Below are 23,911 nucleotides of genomic sequence, written 5' to 3'. Positions count from 1 at the left end.
GATTGTTATCAACTGGTGTTTGAATAATGAGAAATGGATCAGAGTAAAATCTAATAAGTTTCTTAGTGTGACCGAATCTTCCCCACAAACCAAGGCCAAAGAAGAGAAAGACAGAGATAAAGAGAAAGAGAGAGCGAGTGGTGATAGTGTGATTTTCAACTAATTGTTCACTTAAATGGGAAGGGACTGAAAGAAGTGGTTGGTTCCTCTATTGGTAACAGAGGCCACGGAGCCCGGGCAAAGAGGGTCAAGTGAAGGAGACATTACCTAAAGACTCTCAAAACATAAATGATTTTCATGACCAGAGACACCCCCACTTGCTCAAAACTGACACCACCGCCCTTAACGTATTTGTTTATCTATTCAATTCTCTCTTTCTTTGTTTTCTTTTTTCAAAGAATCACACACTACGGAGACCTTTTCTGGTCCACAAAGTTTCAAAACCCAAAACACAGATACATTCCTTTACAATACAAAATCTTCTTTCAACTTTGCTCCTTACAACTCCTGCAACAAAAAAAAACAGCATATTTCGATATGAGTTGAAGAAACTACCAAAATGGTTGGCAATAAGCATCAATTTTGGAGGTTTCCAAAAGGAAGATTATGCAAGAGAACATCAATACCAACAAAGTTGTTGCAAGAAAGTAGCGAATAGTGTTATTAAATTTATCAGAATCAAACTCGGATTTTGACACAGAAATGAATTCAAGAACATCCCCAGTTTTTTCACCAAACAAAGCATTAAAAATCAATCAACAAAAACTCATGCTCAGCTTGAAAACACAACCCAATAAAAATCTCCTCGTGTAATTTCACACCACATGTAAGATGTTAAACAAACCTAACAACACAAAATGATATCACATCAACAAAATCACCGCTACAAGACTAACTCCAACCCAAGTGGTAGCCCGTAGCCAACTCATGCTCAGATAGAACAAATAAAAAAATAAATCATAAATACGAAAACAACTAAAACCCACCTCAAATGAAAGCATAACAAACCAAATCAGAACCAGCTAACAAAATTCAAAAGCAGAAAAATTTAAATAGACCATCAAAACTTGAAGAAGTTTAACTCAATTCACTCTAAGAATATAAAATGAAAGGTATTGATTGATTTATGAAGCATACCTGGAAATGGTTTGGACTCTACAAGGGTGTTAGAACGTTATAAAGCAAGTAAAGTGGGTATGGAGTATGATCGGTTTAACAAGTACAAAGAATCAAAAATCCGTATGAATGACAATGTTATTGTTATGTTAGGAGCATGCATAAACACAGGAGGTAAAAGAATAGCCAAAAGCCTAACCCCACAAAACACAAGAACCACCCAACAAAAACCCAAAAGAAAAAGAGCAAGATTTCAGAAAGATGAGCTGTTCCTCATCTTTTGATAGCCACCACATCTACACAATCAAATAAAGCCAAAGCCCAGAATGTTCTCTTTCTCAGCTTTGAATCAGCACCACCGCCCCCACCACCACCACTACTATTACAATACCACCTATAAATCTCTCCTTTATTAATTGGTTTTTGCTTCGTTTTACTACAACAATAAAACTGTTTACTTGCACAAAAAGCTCCAACAAGAAAGCAAGTAAAGAAGAATTAAGAGATGAGGGAGAGGCCCCCACAAAAGCAAAGAAACTCTGAATAAGATTACAATTACAATTACAATGTAAATGCACGCCAATTCTGACAAGGCATAACTTTGGTGCTCCCCTTATGTTATACAAACTGACTCACTCACTTTACCTTGGTTTTTTTTTTTTTTTAAAATAAATTTTTGTGAGTGATTCTACCGAACACCGCCTGTGTACCAGAAAACGACCTATCCATTTCCCTCTCGTACTTTGATAATAATGCCTTCCATCTCACTTTTTTAATTATTTTTTTATTCATTTCTCTCTTGTTTTCTTAACTCGTGATTTCAATCAAGATCATCATGCCTCTTCACTAGATTCTGCATTTCACATGCCCTTTCACTTTATAACTAGGCCACTTTTCTATAAATATAAAACTCATATTTTCACATTAATTAAAATTATCTCCTTAAACCATTAAATTCAACATTCTTCTGAAACTATTATTACCACTCTTAATATGAGATAAATCTTTTAGTTTCTAACTACATTGGACCAAAAGTTATAGTTGACATCTTTAAGGAGTAGAGGACAAAAACCAAAGTTTTTAATATTCTGCTTGTCTCCAAATCTGTTTTGTTAATCTTTTTAATTTCGGGTGATTCAAAATATATCACTCGTCAACTAGGGCATCTCCTGTTTTTGTAAAAATATTATTCTTAATATTCTATTTTTAGAATCCTATTTTAAACATCTCCTAAATATAACATATAAATATTTCGATAAGGAACAAGGTGCCGAAAAAAAAGTGTAAAGTAAGGCATGAATGTGTATTTATCAGTAAGAATACGAACTATGAAATAACCTGAATAAAACCTTCTTTAAAATCACAATAGTTCCTGCAAATTCTTTTATGTTTTTTATGAATTGTTCATTCAAACCCTTTTTAAATTCTAAGGGGTTGGCACACTTTTTGAGTTTTTTGTAATAAACTTGAAACCACCTCCACAATAATTACGGCTTATTAATTCTTTGAGTTTTTATAGTGTTCAAAACCTTGGAGATAGATGAAGTGCGCACATGCAAACTGGTTGAATACTCTGAATAATAAAAATAAGAATAAATAATGACCCTTTTTTTTTGTTTTTTGCATGATGTGTTTAGTAATTAGTTAATATCATATTGATGACGTTACCGAATTAATTAGTAAATTCATCAGTATTTGTAAAATTACAAAGATTGAAGGAGTAGGTATCCAATGCATTAGAGTGAGATTAAATAATAAAAACGTCAATTAATAATTTTATTGTTGAATTGTTTAGTAATTAATTAGTCCAATCAAAACAATGAAGTCTCACTTCTCTGGTTGTGGACAAATTGTGACCACAACACTTACTCTTATCCAATCTTTTCTGTTCACCTCACATGCAATGCTCCAATCCACTCTCTCCAATGACACTAGAAATTTCAATCACTTAGGTTTTATCATATTCTCCCCCTTAAATAACACATCCCCATGATAATGCTCAGTTTTATTAATATTAATTTGCATCAAGAATCTCTTCACTCCTTATTAAGTTTTTTTAGGCTGCACACCTGATGCAGATTTGTTAATTCATTAAAGAAAACTGGTCCTGTAGAAATAGAATCAATGCATGATGAGACTGATTATACTTGAAGAAATGTCAGGCCTCATTAATTAAAATATTACACAGGGTTCTTCTCTCTTCTTTTGGGAAGACATTTTTCAAGTTACAGTGAGTTAACTTCATTTGTCTTGAGAGGAAATAATCCATTTTTGAAGTCAAAGGGCTCATTAGTGTCAGAGTAGCGAAGCACAAGAGGTGTTGTGGTTGTGGAGACTGAAAGGTCCTACATTGTGAAGATGGAGAGGTTTAGCATCTGAAGGGAAGGGAATACCCACAAGCTTTGTAAATATGTGGGCACTGTTGAAGGATCGTGTTAATGACATTTTGTGTTTGGCCTATGTCAACTTAGAGCCATACCATGTGGTTTTGTTGGTGAAGAAGAACAACATTATCTGATACTTTATCAACACGTTATCTTTTTTTTATATCTAAATGGGAAATTTCCTGATTTTGAGGATACCACCATTTGCTTCACTCTTTGGCCTTATTACTCATCCGCACTTCTGAATATTGAATTCCTTTCAATGGAGATATATATTTAAAGAGATTTTAAATCTTTTAAGAGTGCATTCATTTAGTATTATAAAACAAAAAGTTCCTTTAAATAATTAAAAGACTATTTTATCATGTTTGATTTGAATCAATATTTCAAGTAGAGTTATTGTACATGTCATTTTCATAACACACTAAATCAGGGTTTTTATTTTTATTTTTCTAAAGAAATTAATGAATATATTTAGCAATTTACAATTGATCCTATATTAGTTTTTTTTTTTTTTTTTTTTAATGAGATTATCTAAACTAGTTTATGTGTATCTTAATTAATATTCTAATATCTTAAAATTAATGACTAAATAAACCTCTCACTAATCATTTCTATTAATATTTGTGAGAATTCAAATTAAAAAATTTATGAAAACTCTTTTTACTCTATTAAGTGGTGACATCCAAACGGTGGTTTCCGTATACTAATTTATTTGCAATCGATTCGAAAGAGATCAATAAGAGGAGGCATTATTGTATAATTAATTTCCTAGAAATGAAGTAATTATGGCAAAGCACGTGGCCTCAGATTCTCAAGTGTCATGGTTAAAAGCATCAGGAAGCTATGAAGTAAAATATAGAGAGACTGAGATGAACTCATCATGTTGGACTGTTGGTCAATATTTTGAAGTGATAACTTAAAAAGCAAAAGATCTCCTCTGACAGCCTTCAGAAAAGATTAATTTTGATAGTTAAAGCTCAAATCTTCGTATTCGGCTTCAATGAATTTGCAAGAAATTGACCTGCCCTTTTTCTTTTTTCTTTTTTCATTAATTATTTCCCTCAGAAAAATTATATAGTGTATCGGTGTGGTTTCCATTCTAAAGTAATTCTGTACACAATAAAGACTACTATAATCACACATCACACAAGAATTTAATTTTGAATTATTTTTCAATTTATTGAGCTGAATTCTAAATTACAAAATCTTTAATGAAAATTAGAATGCTAAGGAGATTAATTTCTCAAATACAATCCTTGGAATTCTAAAGAGATTAATTTCTCAAATACAATCTCAAAGGGTCAGTCAAGAATATTATTCTCTTTATTAGCTTATTAGTTTCGAATCTTGGGACCACTTATCACATTTGTGATTCACAATAAATTTTTGGGATTAATAAAAATATGCGTAAGTTGGCCAGCCCAATCATTCAAAAAAAATATATTCTCAAACACAGTTGTATATATATTCATATCCATATGAAATCGGGAGGAAATGATAAAAGGAAAAAAAAAGTTGTTTTGATTTAAGAATACTTATTTGCCGCAATCGATTTTGCTTTATAGATGCTTTAGAACTTATTAAAATGACATTTAAAATACTGCCTAAGACACCCTAAATAAATCAACAAAATCACGAGCGAAAAGAGGAAACTGTTTGCGTGTGGTTGAATGATTCATACACAATATTGCTGTGATTATGGCATGATTTAGCAGTTAGGCGATTACTAATTAGCAAAAATGTATATATAATTAAACCAGAGCCCACCATTTATTTTTGATGATATGATAGATGCATGTAACCTAATCATAATCTACGAAGAATTATTGCTTAGTAAACTGGGTGGTCCATATGGACCATTTCCGAAGAGTTAGGCTTTCTTCTTTCGAGAACGATGCATTGTTTAAAGCTTTAATGGCTAAAAGTGGTTTAATATATATTCTTCAAAGTGGCAATGCATCCAACCAGAATAATGAACATGCATGGTGTTGCTGTATAACAAAGTACATAAACTCATGATGGCCCCCCTCACTCGGTCACATGAATTCTGAGAATCAATAGAAGAAAGCAAAAGAAAATATCACACGTAAGAATCTAATGATGCATATCATGACAAATGGTGATGGAAGAAGGGTATCAGCCATGCCCATGCCCATGCGCTAGAGCTTCATAAATTAGGTGCTTTAATTTCTTACTGTTGATGATTCCCATTCTGAATGAATAATCTAAACCTTTGGTGCTGCTATTCATGCAGGCTTTTGCATGAGAGGAACAAAACAAAACAACCGTGAAGCATATGGGCTCAGTGTTCCATCATCATCCATCATTCACCATATTTTTTTTTTTTTTTTTTTCTTCTGAGTCATACTGGAGATTCCTACTGCTAGATGCTGCTTGGGTTGTGTTATGCATTGATCTTTATTTCTCTTGTGAATAAATGGAATCTGTAAAAAGATGTCGAGTGAAAGTTGATCAGTGTTTTGCTTCAACCAGTCATTTTTCGTATTCATGCAATCACATAGCTGATGGCTTAGAAGAAAAGAAAAAGAATAAAACAATTTATACGTATGAAAGGAAAGTTCTTGATATATGTAATATTATAAATATAATGTTCACCAACACTTTAAATCTATTCCCTTTCTGTTTTTTTCTTTTTCTTTTTAAATAGTTATAGTAGAATATTATTCATCCACCTCACATCTTCAGCTTTTTAATTGTTTTCTATTTTCTGTTTTCTACAAGAAGAATATTGATTTCTTTTAAAGCACATTTGCATAATGAAAATCCTGTGAAGGGATTTCTGCTTCACCAGTCATAAATTAGGCATACAATCACATACCGATGGCTTACAAGAAAAGAAAAAGAATAAAACATATTGCACCATCTATATATATATATAATGTTCCTCAACACTTAAATTCTATTCTCTTTATTTAACTTGTATATCTTGTCATAGTATATTATTCATCGACCTTACATCCACAGCAAAATGCTTTTTCTTGTCTGTTTTCTGCTTCCTACAACAAGAATATCCATATATACTAAAGCATTTGCAGAATGAAATTCCTATTCTATTGAATAAAATTATCCTTTGTCCTCCATCACGTAATGTCAAAATCAGAGTTAAAACAATGTGTGCTAGAAGTTATATAACATTCTTTCAAAACTCCAGACCCATCAAGAATGAAAAACTATATTAAGCTAAAAGTTCTCTTAGTTTCTACATGCCAAGAGATCATAAGATCCTATAATCAAATTATGACTTTTATTTGAATTCATTGAGGTGGTAAGTAAATGCTCACTCTATGAAAATTTTTAGTTTATTTTCAAGTGTCTACTAACACATAAAGGCACAGGACAAGATTAGAAGAAACAGATAACCAGTGCTAAAGCCAGTGAGCAAGCACATTTCTGTCAAGTAATATGAACTAAGTTGCGTTGGTTGACATTTTCTGTGGGTACTTAGTAAAAGTTCGGTGTGTTTATAGCACTCTCTGAAATGTGGGATAAAGGCCCATTAAATTGACTAGGCCTATGATCACACAATAACTTCAAAATAGATACATGGCCTGCCGTCCCATTCCTGAATCCTGATACAGATATATATTAGGCCTCAATAAGAAAGATAAAAGAGGCAAATACGACCTGACCAATCAGCCCACAAAATCACCGTCAAGATTTCAACAACTTCCCGCTGCATCAGGTTGATTTATACTCGTATTTAGCATTCTTGTTTATTTGTTTTTGTTTTGACCACTTTCGTTTGCGGCATTGAGTTTTGCTTACAATATTTCCAATTTCTGGTGAGTTCCGTTGATTGATGCCCATTCAGAAAAGGTATTTTGTATAGTTATTGGACGCCTATATGATGCTCGATGAAATTCATGAATGTGATGGTTGTGGACTGCGATTCAAATCTAACTGTATTTAGGGAAAACTGCGTTACTTATTTACTTTTAAACATCTTGGAATCTTGATAGTAATTGTCTTAAGGAATTAGTTTTCTTTATGTTTATCATTAGGGTTTTGCGAGTTCATAATATGGTTTAGAAATTTTCACTGGACCTGTGGATTTTTTATTTAATCGTAATTTTGTATGATTAGATTATGCTTACTTTTATATGCTTTACTTACCGTGCAGATTGAATCTCGTCACCTTCGTAACAAAGCTTGGTTCAGTTAGTTCAATTTCAACGACACAGTTCGACATTATACCATGGATCCACGTTACACTGGAGAAATATTGAAGTAAGTCTATTTATATTTGTTTTGAATTTTATAAAATATAGAAATCTGTTTGAGTTACATTTATTTTTTTGTTTTTATGTGTGCAGGCATTTGGAGAAACAGAATGAGCTTCTTACTGAGGTCCACGGATCAATGTCTCATGAATTGCATGAACTTCAGGTTCTTTTCTAGTACTCTGTTCTTGAGTTTTGATAAGCCTTGTCATTTGATGGCTGCTAAACTGAAGCAGTCTTAATGCAAACAAATATAGATAGCTGTGGTTGAGCTTCTAATTTTTTAGACTGATTTTCCATCTTCATTTTTTGGTCTTTATGTGGAAAAATAATTATGTTAGAAGAGAATTTTTGAGGCTCCACTCCAATTACAAATTTAAAGAGACAATTACATTGCACCATAATTTTATGCAATCAAAGGCTGCACTAAAATTTCATATTTATTGATTTGTAGGTTGAGGAAGAGATGTTGATGCGTAAATTTTATGAGCTTATGACTGCACAGGGTCTAAATAAAAAGGTATGCTTATCTCCTGAAATGTGTCACTATAAAGGATTTGGTGTGTGTGTATCTGATTATTGTTTCCAGTTTTACTGGAAGAGCTTCTTATTGCTATATGTAACTGTGGCACTTGAAATAGAGATAGGAAGTGTGTCTTTTATTTTATTTTAATTTGCAGTTTTTTGTTATTTATATATGTGGCAGGCAGTTTTTTTCCCCTCTTAATTCGTCATTAGGGATAATGAGTAAAATTACTGTACCGACTACTTAGAGTAGAAATAATGGAAGGGCTTAATGGCTAAAAATAGCACATGAAAATAATTTATACAGTGATTCTGAGCACTAAAACTTTTAACTGATATTAATAGAAGCGTCTCTATTGAGTTTTTGATGGTGGACAAAGGTTGCGTTTTGGTTTTATGAACTCAATTTTTTATCGCTGGGCTTGTATTCAGTTGGATTAGGATCATATCTTGCCAATCCAAAAGAAAAAAGAAGTAACAGAGAGAAGTTGATTTTTTTTTGCATATAATTGACTTTGGAAGGTTAAATTGTTTCTGCAGTTTATAATCTAAGGTTTTTTGCAATTTGATTTAAGTCTTGGTGGTTTCTTTTTTGTATATTTCTATTTGTCTAATATAGTTTTTTTCCCTGTTTTTTGACTCAGAAAGAAGCCACTGTTAATGTTTCAGATGATGGTGAAGAGGGAAACTCCACTGCTTTAGTTTGTTTAACTAGCAATGATCAACAGTGAGGATGTCAAGTTTGTTCAGTTTTAATCTATTGTTTCAAATTTTGTTAATATGAGTTTTTGCCGCTTCAATTTGGGCTTCAGCAGTGAAAGAGTTTCAGGATTCTTTATTCGCTTGTAAGCACATATTAATTGTATAGGAGCTTTAGTTTCATTTTTCAACAGAGAGAATGTTTGTTACAAGGAATGGCTTGTTAAATTGAGGATGTAAATATGCATTTTTGAGTATACCTGTGGTCAGCTTTCCATTGGGTTTTGCTTCTCTTGGTGATCTTCTAGTCTACTTTTGTCACTTCATCTCATATTTAATTTTACTATAAAATCTGTAGTTAGAAGAAAAAAAATGCAGCCTTCGCCCAAGTGCTTATATGCTGATATATACTTTGGTAAAGAATTTTAATTTGTGTAGCCGTATGATAGAATGTGGGTATAAAGAGTAAGAGATCTCATGACCATCTAAAGAGGGTACTGCTTTTCCTTCGTTTGTGTGTATAGCCTCCTGAGTATGACCTCTTTTAAGCTTAATGTTTGAGAAAATCGGGCACTTTGTATGTGGTTGTCTGTGTTGCCCGGCTAACATGCTGGATTTTGAGAAAATGGGGAAAGGGAGGGCTGTAGATGGTCGCCAAACAAGTGGCAAGAAACGTTGGCAGCGGCGCCCACTGCAGCCAAGAAGTTGAGAGAAAAATTTTCTCTCTCCGAGTGTTATTCGGCTGGAATCACATCTGGCCAGGTGCGATCTCGCTTAAATCGCACTAGGCCGGTTGTGATTTCAGCCAATTGGTGGGGGAGGAGAATTTTTGGGCGGTGGGGTGGGAAGAAAGTAAAAGGGTTTAAGGTTTAGGATGTTTTTTTTCTAAGTTTATATAATTATCCTTTAACTGTTTTTTTAATTTACTATTTTATCATTCAATTGTTTTTTAATTTAATTTAATTTGAAGAAGAATGAATACATGTGTTATGTTGGTAAATTTGTTCTTGTGATAAAGGTACTGCAAATTACAAATTTTCTTATGATAGATGCACTGCAAAATTTGTAACTTGAGTTGTAACGAGAAGTTGCAAATTTTGATTTGCAAATATATTATATATCACTTAAAAATATTAGCCGAAGTTACAGTACATGAATAAGTTTAATTAAACAAAAAATTAATTAATTAATTAATTATTTTATTTTATTTTTATTTAATATATTCACTAAGTATTAGATAGTTTATCAAAAGATTCAAAACTATAAACTTTCCTTCAACAAATGGGAATTAATTTGTTAATTAATTAATTATTTTATTGGATTTATTTATTATAATTAAATTGCACGTATTTAAATTCCCACATGTGTTCTTTAATCTCTGTTTCTGTCTTTATGGCTGGATTTATTCATTATTATTAAACTCTGCCTCCATGGTCGGATTTACTTATTACTACTAAATTCCGCCTCCATGGTCGGATTTATTTATTACTGTTAAATTTTGCCTTCATGGTCGGATTTACTTATTACTGTTAAATTCTGCCTCTATGGTCGGATTTATTTATTACTGTTAAATTTCGCCTCTACGATCAGATCTATTTATTATTGCTAAATACCGTCTTCATGGACGGATCTATTTATAATTGTCGTTTTATTTATCGATTCTTTACAATTATCACATTTTATATTTCATTTGTTAGTTTTGGATGTCTGAATGCATCCCATGACATGCATCCAGAAGATGCGAAACTAATTACATTACTCTTATTAATGAATAGTTCTTGGAAATGTCGAACCTTGTGAAGCTCCAATATGAGGCCCAAAGACTAGATGGAAAAAACTATGATGAATGGACCCTAGACACTACTCTCCATCTGGAATCTATGAAACTAGGTGAAGTCATTAAGGAAGGAAACATGACGTCCCTACAGGACAAATCAAAGGCAACTATTTTCCTTCGGCATCATATCCAAGAAGGGCTACGGGTTGAGTATAAGGATATAAAAGATCCACTCTAATTGTGGACGAATTTGATGGAGAGATTTGAATATAACAAATCAGTAATACTCCCAATTGCTCAATATGATTGGACTCATTTACGTCTACAGGACTATAAATCTATCAGTGAATATAATTCTACTTTATTTGGGATTGTCTCTAAATTAAGAACATGTGAAGAGAAAATAACTGAAGAAAATATGTTGGAAAAAACATTCTCCACTTTCCACCTTTGTTTTAAAAACTGAATTGGTCCGACCGGGATCCGGTAGCTTCTCCGGTCTGGTTCAGGTCTTAGGGGGGTTTTTGTAATATTTCAAAATTATAAGGATTAATTTGTAATTTTATAAGGGTGTTTTAGAGATATGTCAAAAGTTTCAGGATTAATTGGTAATTTTTTTGGGGGCATTTTTGAAATAAATAAAAATTTTAGGAACTACTTTGAACTTTTTAAAGGGAATTTTTGTAATATATTAAAATTTAAGGGATTAACATGGAATTTTATTAAAAAAAATTGTCGCTAACGTCATTGATCCAACCGGTTGGACCAATTGACCCGTGACCCAGACAGCAAAACGGATTGCCCTCCGGTCCGGGTTTTAAAACAATGATTTCCAATTTCCACCCCTCAAATATGCTCCTACAGCAATAATATATGGAGCATAACTTTAAGAAATATTCTGAATTAATTTCTTCTTTACTTGTGGCTGAACAAAATAATGAATTGTTGCTAAGAAACCACCAAACTCACCCCACTGGTTCCCAACTGTTCCCCTAAGTGAACGCAATAACTAGCAGTAATAATCGTGGGCATGGGCGGGGTCCAAGTTGAGGTCATGGGCAAAAAAACTATCGACTTAGAGGTGGTCATAACAAGAAATTTCAGTCGCACCAACTGAAGTGGAGCAAGACTGAATCAAAAAAAATGAAAGAAGCCTTTCACAGAACAAGAATAATGAAAACAACTGCTATAGATGTGGAGGAAAGGGCCATTGGTCATGTACCTACCGTACGCCCAAGCACTTGGTGGAATTGTATCAAATATCGATTAAGAACAAAAAGATAGAGACAAATCTAACTGATGCCCCTGAGTCAAATCATATTGATAATTCCGATCCGACTAGCCTTAATGTCTCAGATTTCTTTGGAGATGCCGATATGGAATATTAGAGTAGTTATAAAAATGCCTGTGATTTCCAAGACTTATGTAACTTTTGTCATGTTTTTGAACTATGTATTTTTTATGAATATTTTTGTCTTGTTTATACCCCCTTAAGTTATGTAAACATCCTGACTAATGTAAAAAAAAAAAAAAAAATTCTTTAAAGGATGAAATTCAAAAATGAAACATCGATATCCAGTAATGATGGAGACATTTGTATAGTAGACAGTGCAATGACGCACACCATCCTTCGGGATAGAAAATATTTTTCAAATTTGATATTTACTGAAGCTAAAGTAAATACCATATCAGGGTCTGTAAACATAATTGAGGGCTCTGAAAGAGCAACACTCTTGTTACCAAGCGGAACTAAATTAAGTATCCATGATACTTTATATTCTAGGAAATCCAAAAGAAATTTGCTTAGTTTCAAAGATATACGACTCAATGGATACTAAATTGAAACTTAAAGTGAAAAGGATGGAGAGTTTCTATGCATCATTGCTAATGTTTCATGGCAGAAGCACGTACTGGAGAAACTCCCTGCTTTCTCATCCAAGTTATATTACACATTCCTGAAGAATGTTGAAGTTTATGCAGTTATGAACTAGATGTTCACTGATCTTTAACTTTTTAAGATTTGGCACGATCGTCTTGGTCACCCAAGATCCACTATGATGCGTAGAATCATAGAAAACTATTACGGTCACCCATTAAAGAACCTGAAGATTCTATCACCTAATGAGAGTACTTGTATTGCTTGCTCACAAGACAAATTGGCACTTAAGTCATCCATCACTAAAGTTGGTCTAGAACCCCCATCATTTTTACAAAGAATTTATGAGGACATATGTGGACCTATTCATCCACCAAATAGACCTTTTCGCTACTTTATGGTACTGATTGACGCATCGGCACGATGGTCACATGTTTGTCTACTATCAACTTGTAATGCTGCCTTTGCTAGATTGTTGGCACAAATTATTAGATTACAGGCACACTTTCCAGATTACCCAATCAAAGCAATACGTATGGACAATGCTGGTGAGTTTACTTCAAAGACATTTGATGACTATTGCACAGCAATGAGAATTGATGTTGAGCACCCAGTACCACATGTACATACCTAGAATGGTATGGTAGAGTCATTTATAAAGCTTATCCAATTAATTGCAAGAACTTTACTACTACGTACGCAATTACTGACTTCTGCCTAGGCTCATGCTGTTTTATATGCTATAGCGTTAATTCGCCTAAGACCCACTTCATATCATCAGTACTCTCCAATACAACTTGTATTTGAACACCAGCCTAATATATCCCGTTTAAGAACTTTTGGTTGTGCTATGCAAGTTCCAATTGTGCCCCCTCAACACACCAAAATGAGACCCCAACGTTGTTTGGGAATATATATTGGCTATGACTCACCATCTATCATCAGATATGTTGAGCCCTTGATGGGTGATGTGTTTACCACACGTTTTGTGGATTACCATTTTGATGAGACAATATTTCCTCCTTTAAGAGGAAAGGTAAAGCCTTCTGAAGTAAGGCCTGAAATTTCTTGAAAAGTAAATTCTAAGTCTCATTAGATCCTCGCACATCTTAATCTGAAATTAAAGTACAAAGAATAACACATTTGCAAAATATTGTTAGCCAAATGTCTGATGCATTTACGGATGTAGCAAAAATAACGAGATCATACATTCCTGCTGTCAATAAACTAGCAAGGATTGATGTTACCAATGAACAATCCATATGGGCAACGATTAATTCATCTATTACACACCAGAAGCGTGGTAGGCCTATTGGAGCCAAGGATATTGTTCCTAGGAAACGAAAGGCACATAATCAAATAGGTACCAATATTGACAATATTGGAATAATAGACAATTATACATTTTCTAAACTAACTCTAGAAGAGTTAACAGTCCCTGAATGGACAAAAACCCCTGAAGAGGAACAAACCCGTGAAGGAATGCAAGAGCATAGAAATGAAGAAATTTATATAAACTATGCTCATAGTAAAGAAATGTGGGATCGTGAAACAACTATTGTCGATAACATATTTTCATACGTAGTAGCTACTGAAATTATGAATGATGAGTTTGAGCCACGTTCTATTGATGAATGTCGACAAGGACATAATTGGCCAAAATGGGAAAAGGCAATTCAAGTAGAATTAACCTCCATAGCAAAACGTAATGTATTTGGACCTCTAGTCTAAACGCCTGAAAATATGAAACCCGTAGGATATAAGTGGGTATTCACAAGGAAACGAAATGAGAAAAATGAGATTGCTAAATATAAGGCCAGACTAGTGGCTCAATGTTTCCTGCAAAGACTCGGAATTGACTTTAATGAGACGTATTCACTAGTGATGAACACTATCACATTTCGATACTTGATCAGTTTATCAGTCTTAGAAGGACTCAATATGTGTCTCATAGACGTTGTCATTGCGTATTTGTATGGTACACTGGATACTGATATCTATATGAAAATCCCTGAAGGATTCAAAGTGCCAGAAGCAAATAAAAGAAATATGTATTCAATAAAATTGCAAAGATTGTTATATGAGTTGAAACAATCAGGACGAATGTGATATAATCATCTCAGTGAATATCTGATTAAAAAAGGATACATCAATGATCTTGTATGCTTATGTGTCTTTATAAAAAAGTCAAAATCAAGATTTGCAATTGTGGCAGTATATGTCGATGACATGAACTTAATAGGGACTCCTGAAGAAGTCACAAAAACTGTTGAGTACTTAAAAAAAGAATTTGAAATGACGGATATGGGGAAAACAAAGTATTGTCTCGACTTGCAGATCGAGCATTGTTCAGATGGAATTTTGCTCCATCAATCAAATTATACTATAAAGATCATTAAGCAATTTGATATGGATAAATCTCACCCTTAAGTACCCAAATGGTAGTTCGGTCTCTTGATCCTAAAAATGATCCATTTTATCCTAAAAAAGACGACGAAAAGATATTTGGTCCTGAAGTACTATATCTAAATGCAATAGGAGCATTATTATATTTGGCACAATATATGGACCGTCCTTTCATTTCAGGAATTATAGCCCTTACCTTATCAACGTCACCGATGGGAGGAAGACAAGTGAGACATGAACAGCCAATTCAGAAATCCTCTTTTTCTAAATAATAGAAAGCTATTCTGATATGTTCTTATACTGTACAGATTTTCAGTTGGATAAATTTAAGAAGTTTTTCATACTATAAGCATAAAAATCTACTTCATGTATCTCAGGCTTAGACAGCCACAACCATAACATGTTCGGATGATCAAATCTCCATTTCTAAATTATTCAATGATACTACTGATGACAGATTCATTGTTTCCTTCAGATAAGAAACTCTCCAAATTCAATGAGCTCCATCTCTATTGACCCATTAGTTCAGAGCAAGAATAAAATTCTGATGCTAAACCAGTCCTGGCATCTGTAAAGAAAATTTTGTTGCTGAGCTAGTTTCTCCTATGACGTTGAAGTTGGAAGACAATTTCCCAGTCTTAAACTCAATGTGATCAGCTCAATATACATTTTCTTAGAGTTCTGTCATATAGAAATCATTTTCTTTCTATAGGATTTCTTAGTTAACCCTTCTGGTTCTAATCTTCTTGATGATCCTTTATCTGTAGTATAAATGATAAAGTATACATTGTTTTGGTTCGCAATTGACGATTTTCTGTATCTGTAGTATAAATGATAAAGTATACATTGTTTTGGTTCGCAATTGACGATTTTCTGTAGAATGATGAAAAGTTGTTTAAACATAATGTGAGTCGGCAATCTGATGTTAATTTCACTAATTAAGTCTCCTTCAAATACACACAATATTTTTCACCACCGAGCAACAGAGTCATATCAATTGTTGACAGATAACATGCAAATCCAAAAATCGAAAAGAAGATAAAGAAAAGCAAGATCTATTCAAACAAAGCAAAATAAGTGTCTATATTATATAGCATAGCGGTCAAAAGCACTTCCACTTTGTGCATAGAATACCCCATAAGTACATTAGTCATAAAGAAGCAAATCTCCAAAAGCTACAGATTCTTACATGCAATATTATACTAAACTATGGTAATCAGCCTAGATAAAGGGAAAAGCAGTCAAATTGGATATAGCATTAGACCCACTAATCCTATTTTGTACCAATACAATCCCAACATTCTCCATAACCACTTGCTTTACTGTCTTCAGCTGAGAACAAACCGACAGTGAAGATAACCTGAAAAACCAAGTTCTCAAAGGATTACCACTAATTCTAGCACACAGTCACTAATATATTAAATCAACTCATAAGTAGATTGAACAATAATTGAAAGAGAACTCAATATTTCAACAAATATATCATTTACTAAAGAAAAGAAAGCTTACTTGGATCAGCATTGATAATCATAGCAGTCCCTCCAAAGCTACAAGTTCCTCCATTTCTCTTGGTCTTCTGCCAATAACTATTGAAAGCATAAGAAGCGTGAGCTACAACAGTATCAGGATAGAAACAGTTTCCATTAGGCATGATCTCCTCACAATCAGCACCACCATCACCACAAGCATAGTCCATGGCCTCCTGCAGAGTCTCAGCTGGCACACTAGGCTTAGCTACACACCATAAACTCTGTACCACCCCTGTAGGCTCAGGTGACGGGGCCACAGTGTTATCAATTGGATTACAAGGAGGCAAAGAGAACCCATAAGGCGGTGAGGCTGGAAAAGTCTCAGGTGGCGTTTCTGGCGCCTTATAGAAAGGCGTTGGTGGCGGAGAGTCTGAAGGAAAAGTCAATGGTGGTGGAGAATCTGAAGGAAAGGTCAAAGGAGGTGGAGAATCTGAAGGGAAATTAAATGGAGGTGGAGAATCTGAAGGGAAATTAAATGGAGGTGGAGCAGCGAAAGGGAAAGATAATGGTGGTGGAGAAGTAGAGTGTGATAGTGGGGGTTGTGGAGATTTGGTCACGTGGGCTGGAATGGAGTAGCCTATAGAGGAGTGAATTGGGGAGATTTCTGGTAATGGTGTTGGTCTTGCTGGGTATGGGTTTATAACCTTGGAGTCAGAATCTGAGAGCTTTCTGCTTCTTGGTTTTGCTTCTTTGGGAATGTAGACTAAAACATTGATATTGTTGGGTGTTAAAAGTCCAAGGTTTTTTATGGACTCCAAGTGAGAAGACACAAAGGTGTTAATTTTAGTTTTATCTGATAAAGGATATAACATTGGAGGAGGGTTTAAGGAGAAAGTGGAGTTTGCAGTGAGGAGAAACTTCAACAAAGGTCTCATAAATTTCTCAGCTAGATGGGGCTGCAAGCAGTTGGCAGAGAAGGCTGGAGAGACTTTGATTTCTCCCTCCAAACCCCACCTTGTCAGAGAGTGATAAATGTTCTTGAGAGATGGTAGAATAAGAGCCAAGTTGTCCTCTTGGTCCTTCTGGCAAACAACATTGTTACCCACAACAATGGTGGTGATTTTGGAGGCAGGGTAGTAAGCCAGAACATAAGTCCTGAGCCAACTCTCAGCCATTAAGACACTGCCAGAGATTTCATTCAGGTTATTAACACTCACAGAAACTGCTATAGGCAGACCAGAGTGAGACGAAGCTTGAACAGATCCTGGAGAACTAGTGTCATAGAGATTAAGAAGTTGAAAATTTTCTTGACCTGTAACTGCAATAATAAGAGAAAACATGAAAGAGCCTCTTTGTAAAACAAAAGAAGAAGAAACACAAGACATGTACAGTGATAAAGAAAGTGTATGAAGCATTACCTGTAAGACCCAGTAAACAAAGAAGGAAGAGCTGAAAGAACGCCTTCACCTTCAACATTTCAGTAGTAGTGATCTTCGCATTACCTGTAAGACCTAGTAAACAAAGATGGAAAAGCTGAAAGAGCGACTTCATCTTCAACATTTCAGGCTTTGAGTAGCAGAGAGAAGATCTAATCTAAAATCTGGAAGAAAAATAACTTGTGAAGTTGCAACACACTACACTTACTACACACCTCTACTGTTAACACAGTTACACTACACACTTCTACTGTTAACAAATTAATAATAAAATATATATAAAAAAAAAAAAAGGTTTGTTGTGGCTGGGCATCTCCAGTCTCTGCAACTGTTTATATATAGGAAAGGACGGAAACAAGCCATTACCTAATACTTGTAGTACAAAATGTTAAAAGTGCATAAAGAGGGTTTTGCAATGTGAACTAGTAAAATCATCATAGAACATATTTAATAATACTATATATAGTATGTTAAATGGTAATAATTAGTGTAATATTCGGATAATAAATGGTAACTGTGTTTTGTATGTGAATACGGGAGAAGTGGGGGAAGAACAAAAAGGCTGTGCATTGGTGTGGGAATCTGAACTTTGAAGACCCCAACAAAGACAAGAGAAGAGAGAGAGTTGTCGTCTCTTAAGTAATCGAGGTCGTTTTTGCTTTTTCATGAATTAGACAGAACAAAGACAATCCGACAGGTGTTTAAGTGTAACATTAGGCTAAAAACTTAATTAAAACGACGTCGCTGTCTCTGCGGCTTCCTTTTGCTCTTTTGACTTTTTGGTGGTATCCTAGAAATTTGTGATTGAGACTGAAAGCACAGGGAAGGCAACGGTCCGATAGGGCCCATAAACGACAAAGAACAAAAAAGTATGAGATTTTTGGGCCCCCTAGTAGATTTTTGGGAGATGATTGATCAGACGATAGATAGAGTCTCTTACAGGACAGGTGGCAGGAGTATGATTACCTTTGCCGTTACAAGATTTGATTTCTGATTCCTACTCTGTAGCCCCTGCCGCTGCCAGTCCCGTGCCCCAGTGTCTGCAAGTGGAGACAGTGAATGTGGTGGTTGATTAGCTATTATCACTAATCACACCCTCCATTTTCTCTTTCTCCTATTAATAAAACTTGATTTCTTCAGGCCTAAATTCCCACCCATTTCTAAATGGGCTGTCCTTCCTAAAGTTTTGTATAAGTAGATCTATTTTAGCCCACTAATGGATTAAAGAAACTTCCACTTTTATTAATATATTAAATTATTAAAATTAACTTTAATTCCTCATTCTTTACAAGTACTTTTGACACTCACTATTATTTCATAAACCCTAATTTTTTTTTTTTATGAGAATGGATAACAAGATAGGAATTGAAATATGAAAATTAAATAACCAGATTTATTTTATTTTTAGAGGATGTCATTAATTAATTATTTAAAATAAAAGTTTATTTTAACTCTGTTCTTGTTTTTGATAAAGCTTAAATTTAAATTGATAATTGGTTTGACATTCACTGTTCTTTTCATTATTTGTTAATTTTAAGTTTCATCATAACAATTGAAAACTTTGTAGACCACTTTTTGTCTTTGGTAAATTTGACTCAAAATATGACACTCAAGTTAATTTGGATGAAAAAGGTGAAATAATAATATTAAAAGAAATGCGCATAGGATGCAAAGGTGCTTGCTTTCGTTTGAGGTTCGGAATGTTAAAACAAAACATGCCATTGTTATTTGGTAACCAAGGTTTACTTAAACTAGGAAACCAAAACCAAACCAAAAGGATGAGAGAATAAGAAAAGGGCATAATTGGCATTGGCTTTGGACATTATGAAAGAACATAACAAGTTTTCGTGTTGTCCACTCTTATGATCAACTAAAGAAACCACTTTGTTACCCTCTGATCCTCCTCTGACTCATATCCCACCTTTATTAATTGCTTATGCTTTTTGTTTCCCACCACCCCATTAATTTTTTTATTATCATTTCATTCTACTCTGAAATCTATATCAACAAAAGAATTAAGAATCAAACTTTCATTTACATTATCTAGACCCATCTTGTGTATCCATTTTTTACCTTTTTTTTTTTTTTTTTTTTTTTAATTGGTACCAAATACACACTTAAATTTTTTCTCGCTTTTACTAGAACAAAATACAAAGATATGATAATAGTTGATATTTTATCAAAAGAAATATATTATAATCAATCCAAGAGAATGACTTAGCAGTCAATGAGGTGTGTTTCATTTTTTGAGTGTTTAATTTAAACATTGGAGTTATCTATCACAATAATATTATGATTTATTTATACTTTGAGTTTATAGGGTGTTAATAGACACCGGAGATTAGTTGAGGTACAACACAAACTCATGGACATCCCAATTATCCAAAAAAAAAAAAAAAAGATAATAACCATATACTATATTAATTATAAAGATGTCATAAGATCTTTAAATGTTTCACAAAAACTCATATAGGAAGGATCCTAATTCTATATATATATAATTTAAAATTTGTATTTTTAACTTATGATAAACAAATACTATTTAAGCTAATAATAACCAGCAAGGGGTATAAATGTGTTATTTAAGAATTGATTTTGAAGCTTTCAATTGAGCTGTTTTTAAAATATTTTATTGAGTATATTGAAGCCAAATAGTATTCACAAATAATGGAGTAAGTTTTTTTATTAGTACTCAAGGAAGGAGCTATATTTGTTTTCTAATTGGGAACACAGCGTGGAGAGGATAATTGACTTACCTTGTTCTTGAAATCTTTCAACGATCAAACAGACAGATGGATTTAATGTAAACAAGTTCATAAAAGAGTTTTTTACTCGAATATAGGGTATGTCTCACATGGATTCGCCTTGTGTTGTGCGTGGGGGTAGGGGTGGGGAATGTCAATTTGCAATTGTATGTTCAGATTCAAGATTAAAGACAAATTTCAACAATGTTTCTCACTCAATTTATGGTACATTTAGCAATCAAATGAGAGAGCAATTTTTGGACTTGACTTGAGTGGCAAAAGTAGTTAAAAGACTTTAATACCATGTTTCCATGCAATTTCAAGAAGAAAAACTGAGCCAGCCAGCTGTGGTTTTGTCCATTGTTTCCACTCAGAAATTAACTGGATACAAGACTTATGTTGTTCGCTTCTTCACATTGACTAAACGTGCATACTGAATTGGGAAAGAAGAGTTACATATGGAGACATTTAAATCATACAAACAACCATTTTTTTCATAATAAACAATCCCATATGAGGTTAAAATTCCTGAATTCGGAAACTAATATAATCTGTCCACTCACAAAGAAAATACTAATATTTAACACTGGGACTAGGAGTAGGACCCTCTTAATGTTATCTTTCTTGGAGGTTGAGATAGGAAATCTCCTCAGGGTAATGTTTTATTTAATAAGATTAATAATTTAATAATCGCCTCATGATGACAGCTATAATCAGCCATGATCCATGATCCATAAAGCAGTTTTTAATGAATATAAACAGTGGTAGCCATCAACTGATATCATTTCTTTGTCAATCAACTCGATTTGAAGTATAAGCCAAGCCCAATAATCATACACATTTCTGTCGGCCAACAGGAACTTAACTTTCATCTTTTTTCCGATTTTATTTTAATAATCATTTTTTGTTGTTGATGTTTCTTTTCTCAAGTTTTAGATTAATATAAAGAATAGAAAGACATTTCATTACACACTATAAAAAAAACTATATAAGATTGACGATTGACACCTAATACATAACACCTTAACTAATTTTAGGATATATTATTAGTTATCTTTCCATTTTCTTTCTTTTTCCTTGTAATATATCACCTAAAAATTAAAATAAGTCATTATATTATATCTTTAAGAGTTAACTGACCTTTTTTCACTCAAATAATAGTTTATTGATACTTTTTCACTAACAGACTTTTAAAATACTATTTTACTACTTAAATTTATATTTCGACAGTGAATAAAGAGCAAACTCGATCCAGATTGTTGAAACTTTTAAGGAGAGGAGACCGATGAGTCTTTTGGTGCTGAAATATTGGATTTTAGTAGTTAAGATTGATTAAAATTTGGCTTAGGAGGAGTAACTATACAAACCTTAATCGCTCGATTACCAGTGATTGATAAGGTCGGCGGGAATAGGGTTTGAGGGATTTTGATAAATGATATCGGAGAAGAAAATGATAGTAGTGTGGAATATCGCAATGAATTTTAAAATTAAAAATAGAATATAAATTTAAATAATAAAATAATATTTTAAAAACCTATAAATGGAAAAATATCAATCATACCATAATTTAGATGGGAAAAAGTAGTTTACTCTATCTTTAAATACAATAACAAATATTTCTTCAACTAAAGACCATTTTTATTGCGTGTCTGTTGTGGCAGGTAAAGTATATTACTTCTCTTTATTTATTTGTTTGTTTGTTTGTTTGGATTCTTTGTACCCTCGTTGAGAAGTTTGTAGCCAAATTCACTTGTGGGTCAGCTTTGTAGGCCCAAATCGCCTTGGAATTTCTGTTTTTGGGATTAAGTAATATAAAAATTTTGAAATGGTAATACTAAACTGTTTGGATGTATTTCTACGTTCTTACGGTTTTGGGAGTCTTAATCGTTACCAAGTAAGTAAATACAAAGTAGGGATCATATTGTAATTACAAACGGCTGGAGTCTCATTGAAAGTATATGGATGTCCATTAAAAGAGGAAAGGAATAGGAGAAAAGCAAAAAAGCAAATGCAAATGGACGTGTGCATGTCCCCCCCTCAGCACAAATCGATAGGGTCGGTGGATCAACCCACCAATAAAAGGGCTAAACGTTAACCTGGAGTCCTGGACCATATTTCCACTTTGTTCTACAATTACTTGTATGTCCTTGCTTTCCCGTACAATTTTTACGTTAATTTTACATTACACTTATTATTATTACTCTTATATTATAAGGTTGTGAATTGGGCTTATTATGGTGCATTATTACATGTTCCATCAATCAATCAAACCTAACAAAAACAGCCAAACAACATCCATAATTTCTCCCTCTCAATCTAATTTTTCAGTTATAAAATTCTTGACGAACAAGCTACTTCAAAATTTTCTTTTTTCACACCATATATTAGCTTAGCATAAAAAGCTCATAATTGTTTGTGTTAATTTACTCAACTAATTATCCAAAACCTTAAAATTATCGATGAAATAAGAGTTCTAATAATCACCTTCATTAATAACTTTGAAAACTCAAATTTCAAAAACTATGTTAGATATTCCTCTTGAGAGGCTATGTTAAATATTTATATTGTTTTTTTATTATTAAGTGGATTCGAATTTGAGAGATTATCTTAGATCATTCCTTGTTCTTTTACTATCAAATCACCCAATAATAATTAAAATATGATAATATGAAAAAATAGTCACCAACATTGTTAAAAAATTTAGAAAGGTTGATTCATAGTGCGGGCATGATTTATTATTATTGATATTTATATAAACCGCAATTGAGTTTCGCGTTAGATACAAGTAATTACGAAGTTTGGCATAATTCTTTTTTAATTTTCAGAAAAAAAAAAATACACAAAAATCTTATTTTGAAATGTAACAAGAAGTTAATATTAAAATTTAAAAGTACTAAAGTAGGCCTTGGCCGCAGGAATTTAACGGGAACCAAAGGGAAATTAAAACGAATATATAAGCACCTTTTTCTCGGTTTTAGTGAAAGAAAAAAATAATAAGATTAATAGACAAAAAGGGACATGAACGTTGCCCTTTTAATATCACCACTACTTGGTCATTATCGTCCATTGACGTGAAAAGAACCACCAACGCAGATTTTCACTGTCTACGTGTCATTCTCTCACCGGCAACTGCACGACACCGTATAACAGTAAAAAAATAAAAATGAATTAAAAACAAATAAAAAAAAAAAATGCGGCTACTGCTGACTTCTTCTACTAGACTAGAGCATCCAGA

The 23,911-nt window shown here is 33.3% G+C and overlaps 2 protein-coding genes across 5 annotated transcripts; one reads left to right on the top strand and one right to left on the bottom strand.

The window, feature by feature from the left end:
- Positions 1-7,085: 7,085 nt before the first annotated feature.
- LOC116111394 lies at positions 7,086-9,234 on the top strand. 3 transcript variants are annotated; one of them, XM_031397590.1, is made up of 5 exons: positions 7,086-7,206; positions 7,645-7,751; positions 7,838-7,910; positions 8,199-8,264; positions 8,914-9,234. In XM_031397590.1, the coding sequence occupies exons 2-5, from the start codon at positions 7,720-7,722 to the stop codon at positions 8,998-9,000; spliced, it is 258 nt and encodes an 85-aa protein (XP_031253450.1). In that variant the 5' UTR covers positions 7,086-7,206; positions 7,645-7,719; the 3' UTR covers positions 9,001-9,234. The 3 variants fall into 3 exon arrangements, with proteins under 3 accessions (XP_031253450.1, XP_031253452.1, XP_031253451.1); XM_031397592.1 differs by having other exon boundaries at positions 7,158-7,306; XM_031397591.1 differs by lacking the exon at positions 7,086-7,206 and adding an exon at positions 7,213-7,340.
- A 6,866-nt stretch (positions 9,235-16,100) lies between these two features.
- LOC116111393 (glucan endo-1,3-beta-glucosidase 12-like) lies at positions 16,101-18,164 on the bottom strand. Of its 2 annotated transcripts, XM_031397589.1 has the most exons (4): positions 17,915-18,164; positions 17,017-17,814; positions 16,537-16,986; positions 16,101-16,387 (listed from the first exon to the last, which is right to left on the bottom strand). In XM_031397589.1, exons 1-4 carry the CDS (start codon positions 18,054-18,056, stop codon positions 16,356-16,358), a joined length of 1,422 nt encoding a protein of 473 aa, XP_031253449.1. In that variant the 5' UTR covers positions 18,057-18,164; the 3' UTR covers positions 16,101-16,355. The 2 variants fall into 2 exon arrangements, with proteins under 2 accessions (XP_031253449.1, XP_031253448.1); XM_031397588.1 differs by having other exon boundaries at positions 16,537-17,814.
- Positions 18,165-23,911: the final 5,747 nt, after the last annotated feature.

This window comes from Pistacia vera, unplaced genomic scaffold (assembly GCF_008641045.1).
Source record: "Pistacia vera cultivar Batoury unplaced genomic scaffold, PisVer_v2 Contig633, whole genome shotgun sequence".
Classification (NCBI taxonomy): domain Eukaryota; kingdom Viridiplantae; phylum Streptophyta; class Magnoliopsida; order Sapindales; family Anacardiaceae; genus Pistacia; species Pistacia vera.
The sequence above is the reverse complement of the archived record's forward strand: the minus strand, read 5'-3'. Positions and strand labels throughout refer to the sequence as shown.

What these genes read in the sequence shown, in the direction of transcription:
- LOC116111394 (XM_031397590.1), top strand. Translation starts at nt 7,720, where the DNA reads ATGGATCCACGTTACACTGGAGAAATATTGAA. An exon ending in ATGAATTGCATGAACTTCAG is followed by an intron (nt 7,911 to 8,198) that starts GTTCTTTTCTAG and finishes ATTGATTTGTAG; the next exon opens with GTTGAGGAAGAGATGTTGAT. An exon ending in CACAGGGTCTAAATAAAAAG is followed by an intron (nt 8,265 to 8,913) that starts GTATGCTTATCT and finishes TTTTTGACTCAG; the next exon opens with AAAGAAGCCACTGTTAATGT.
- LOC116111393 (XM_031397588.1), bottom strand. Translation starts at nt 18,056, where the DNA reads ATGTTGAAGATGAAGTCGCTCTTTCAGCTTTTCCATCTTTGTTTACTA. An exon ending in TTGTTTACTGGGTCTTACAG is followed by an intron (nt 17,815 to 17,914) that starts GTAATGCTTCAT and finishes TTATTATTGCAG; the next exon opens with TTACAGGTCAAGAAAATTTT. An exon ending in GATTATCAATGCTGATCCAA is followed by an intron (nt 16,388 to 16,536) that starts GTAAGCTTTCTT and finishes TTGGTTTTTCAG; the next exon opens with GTTATCTTCACTGTCGGTTT.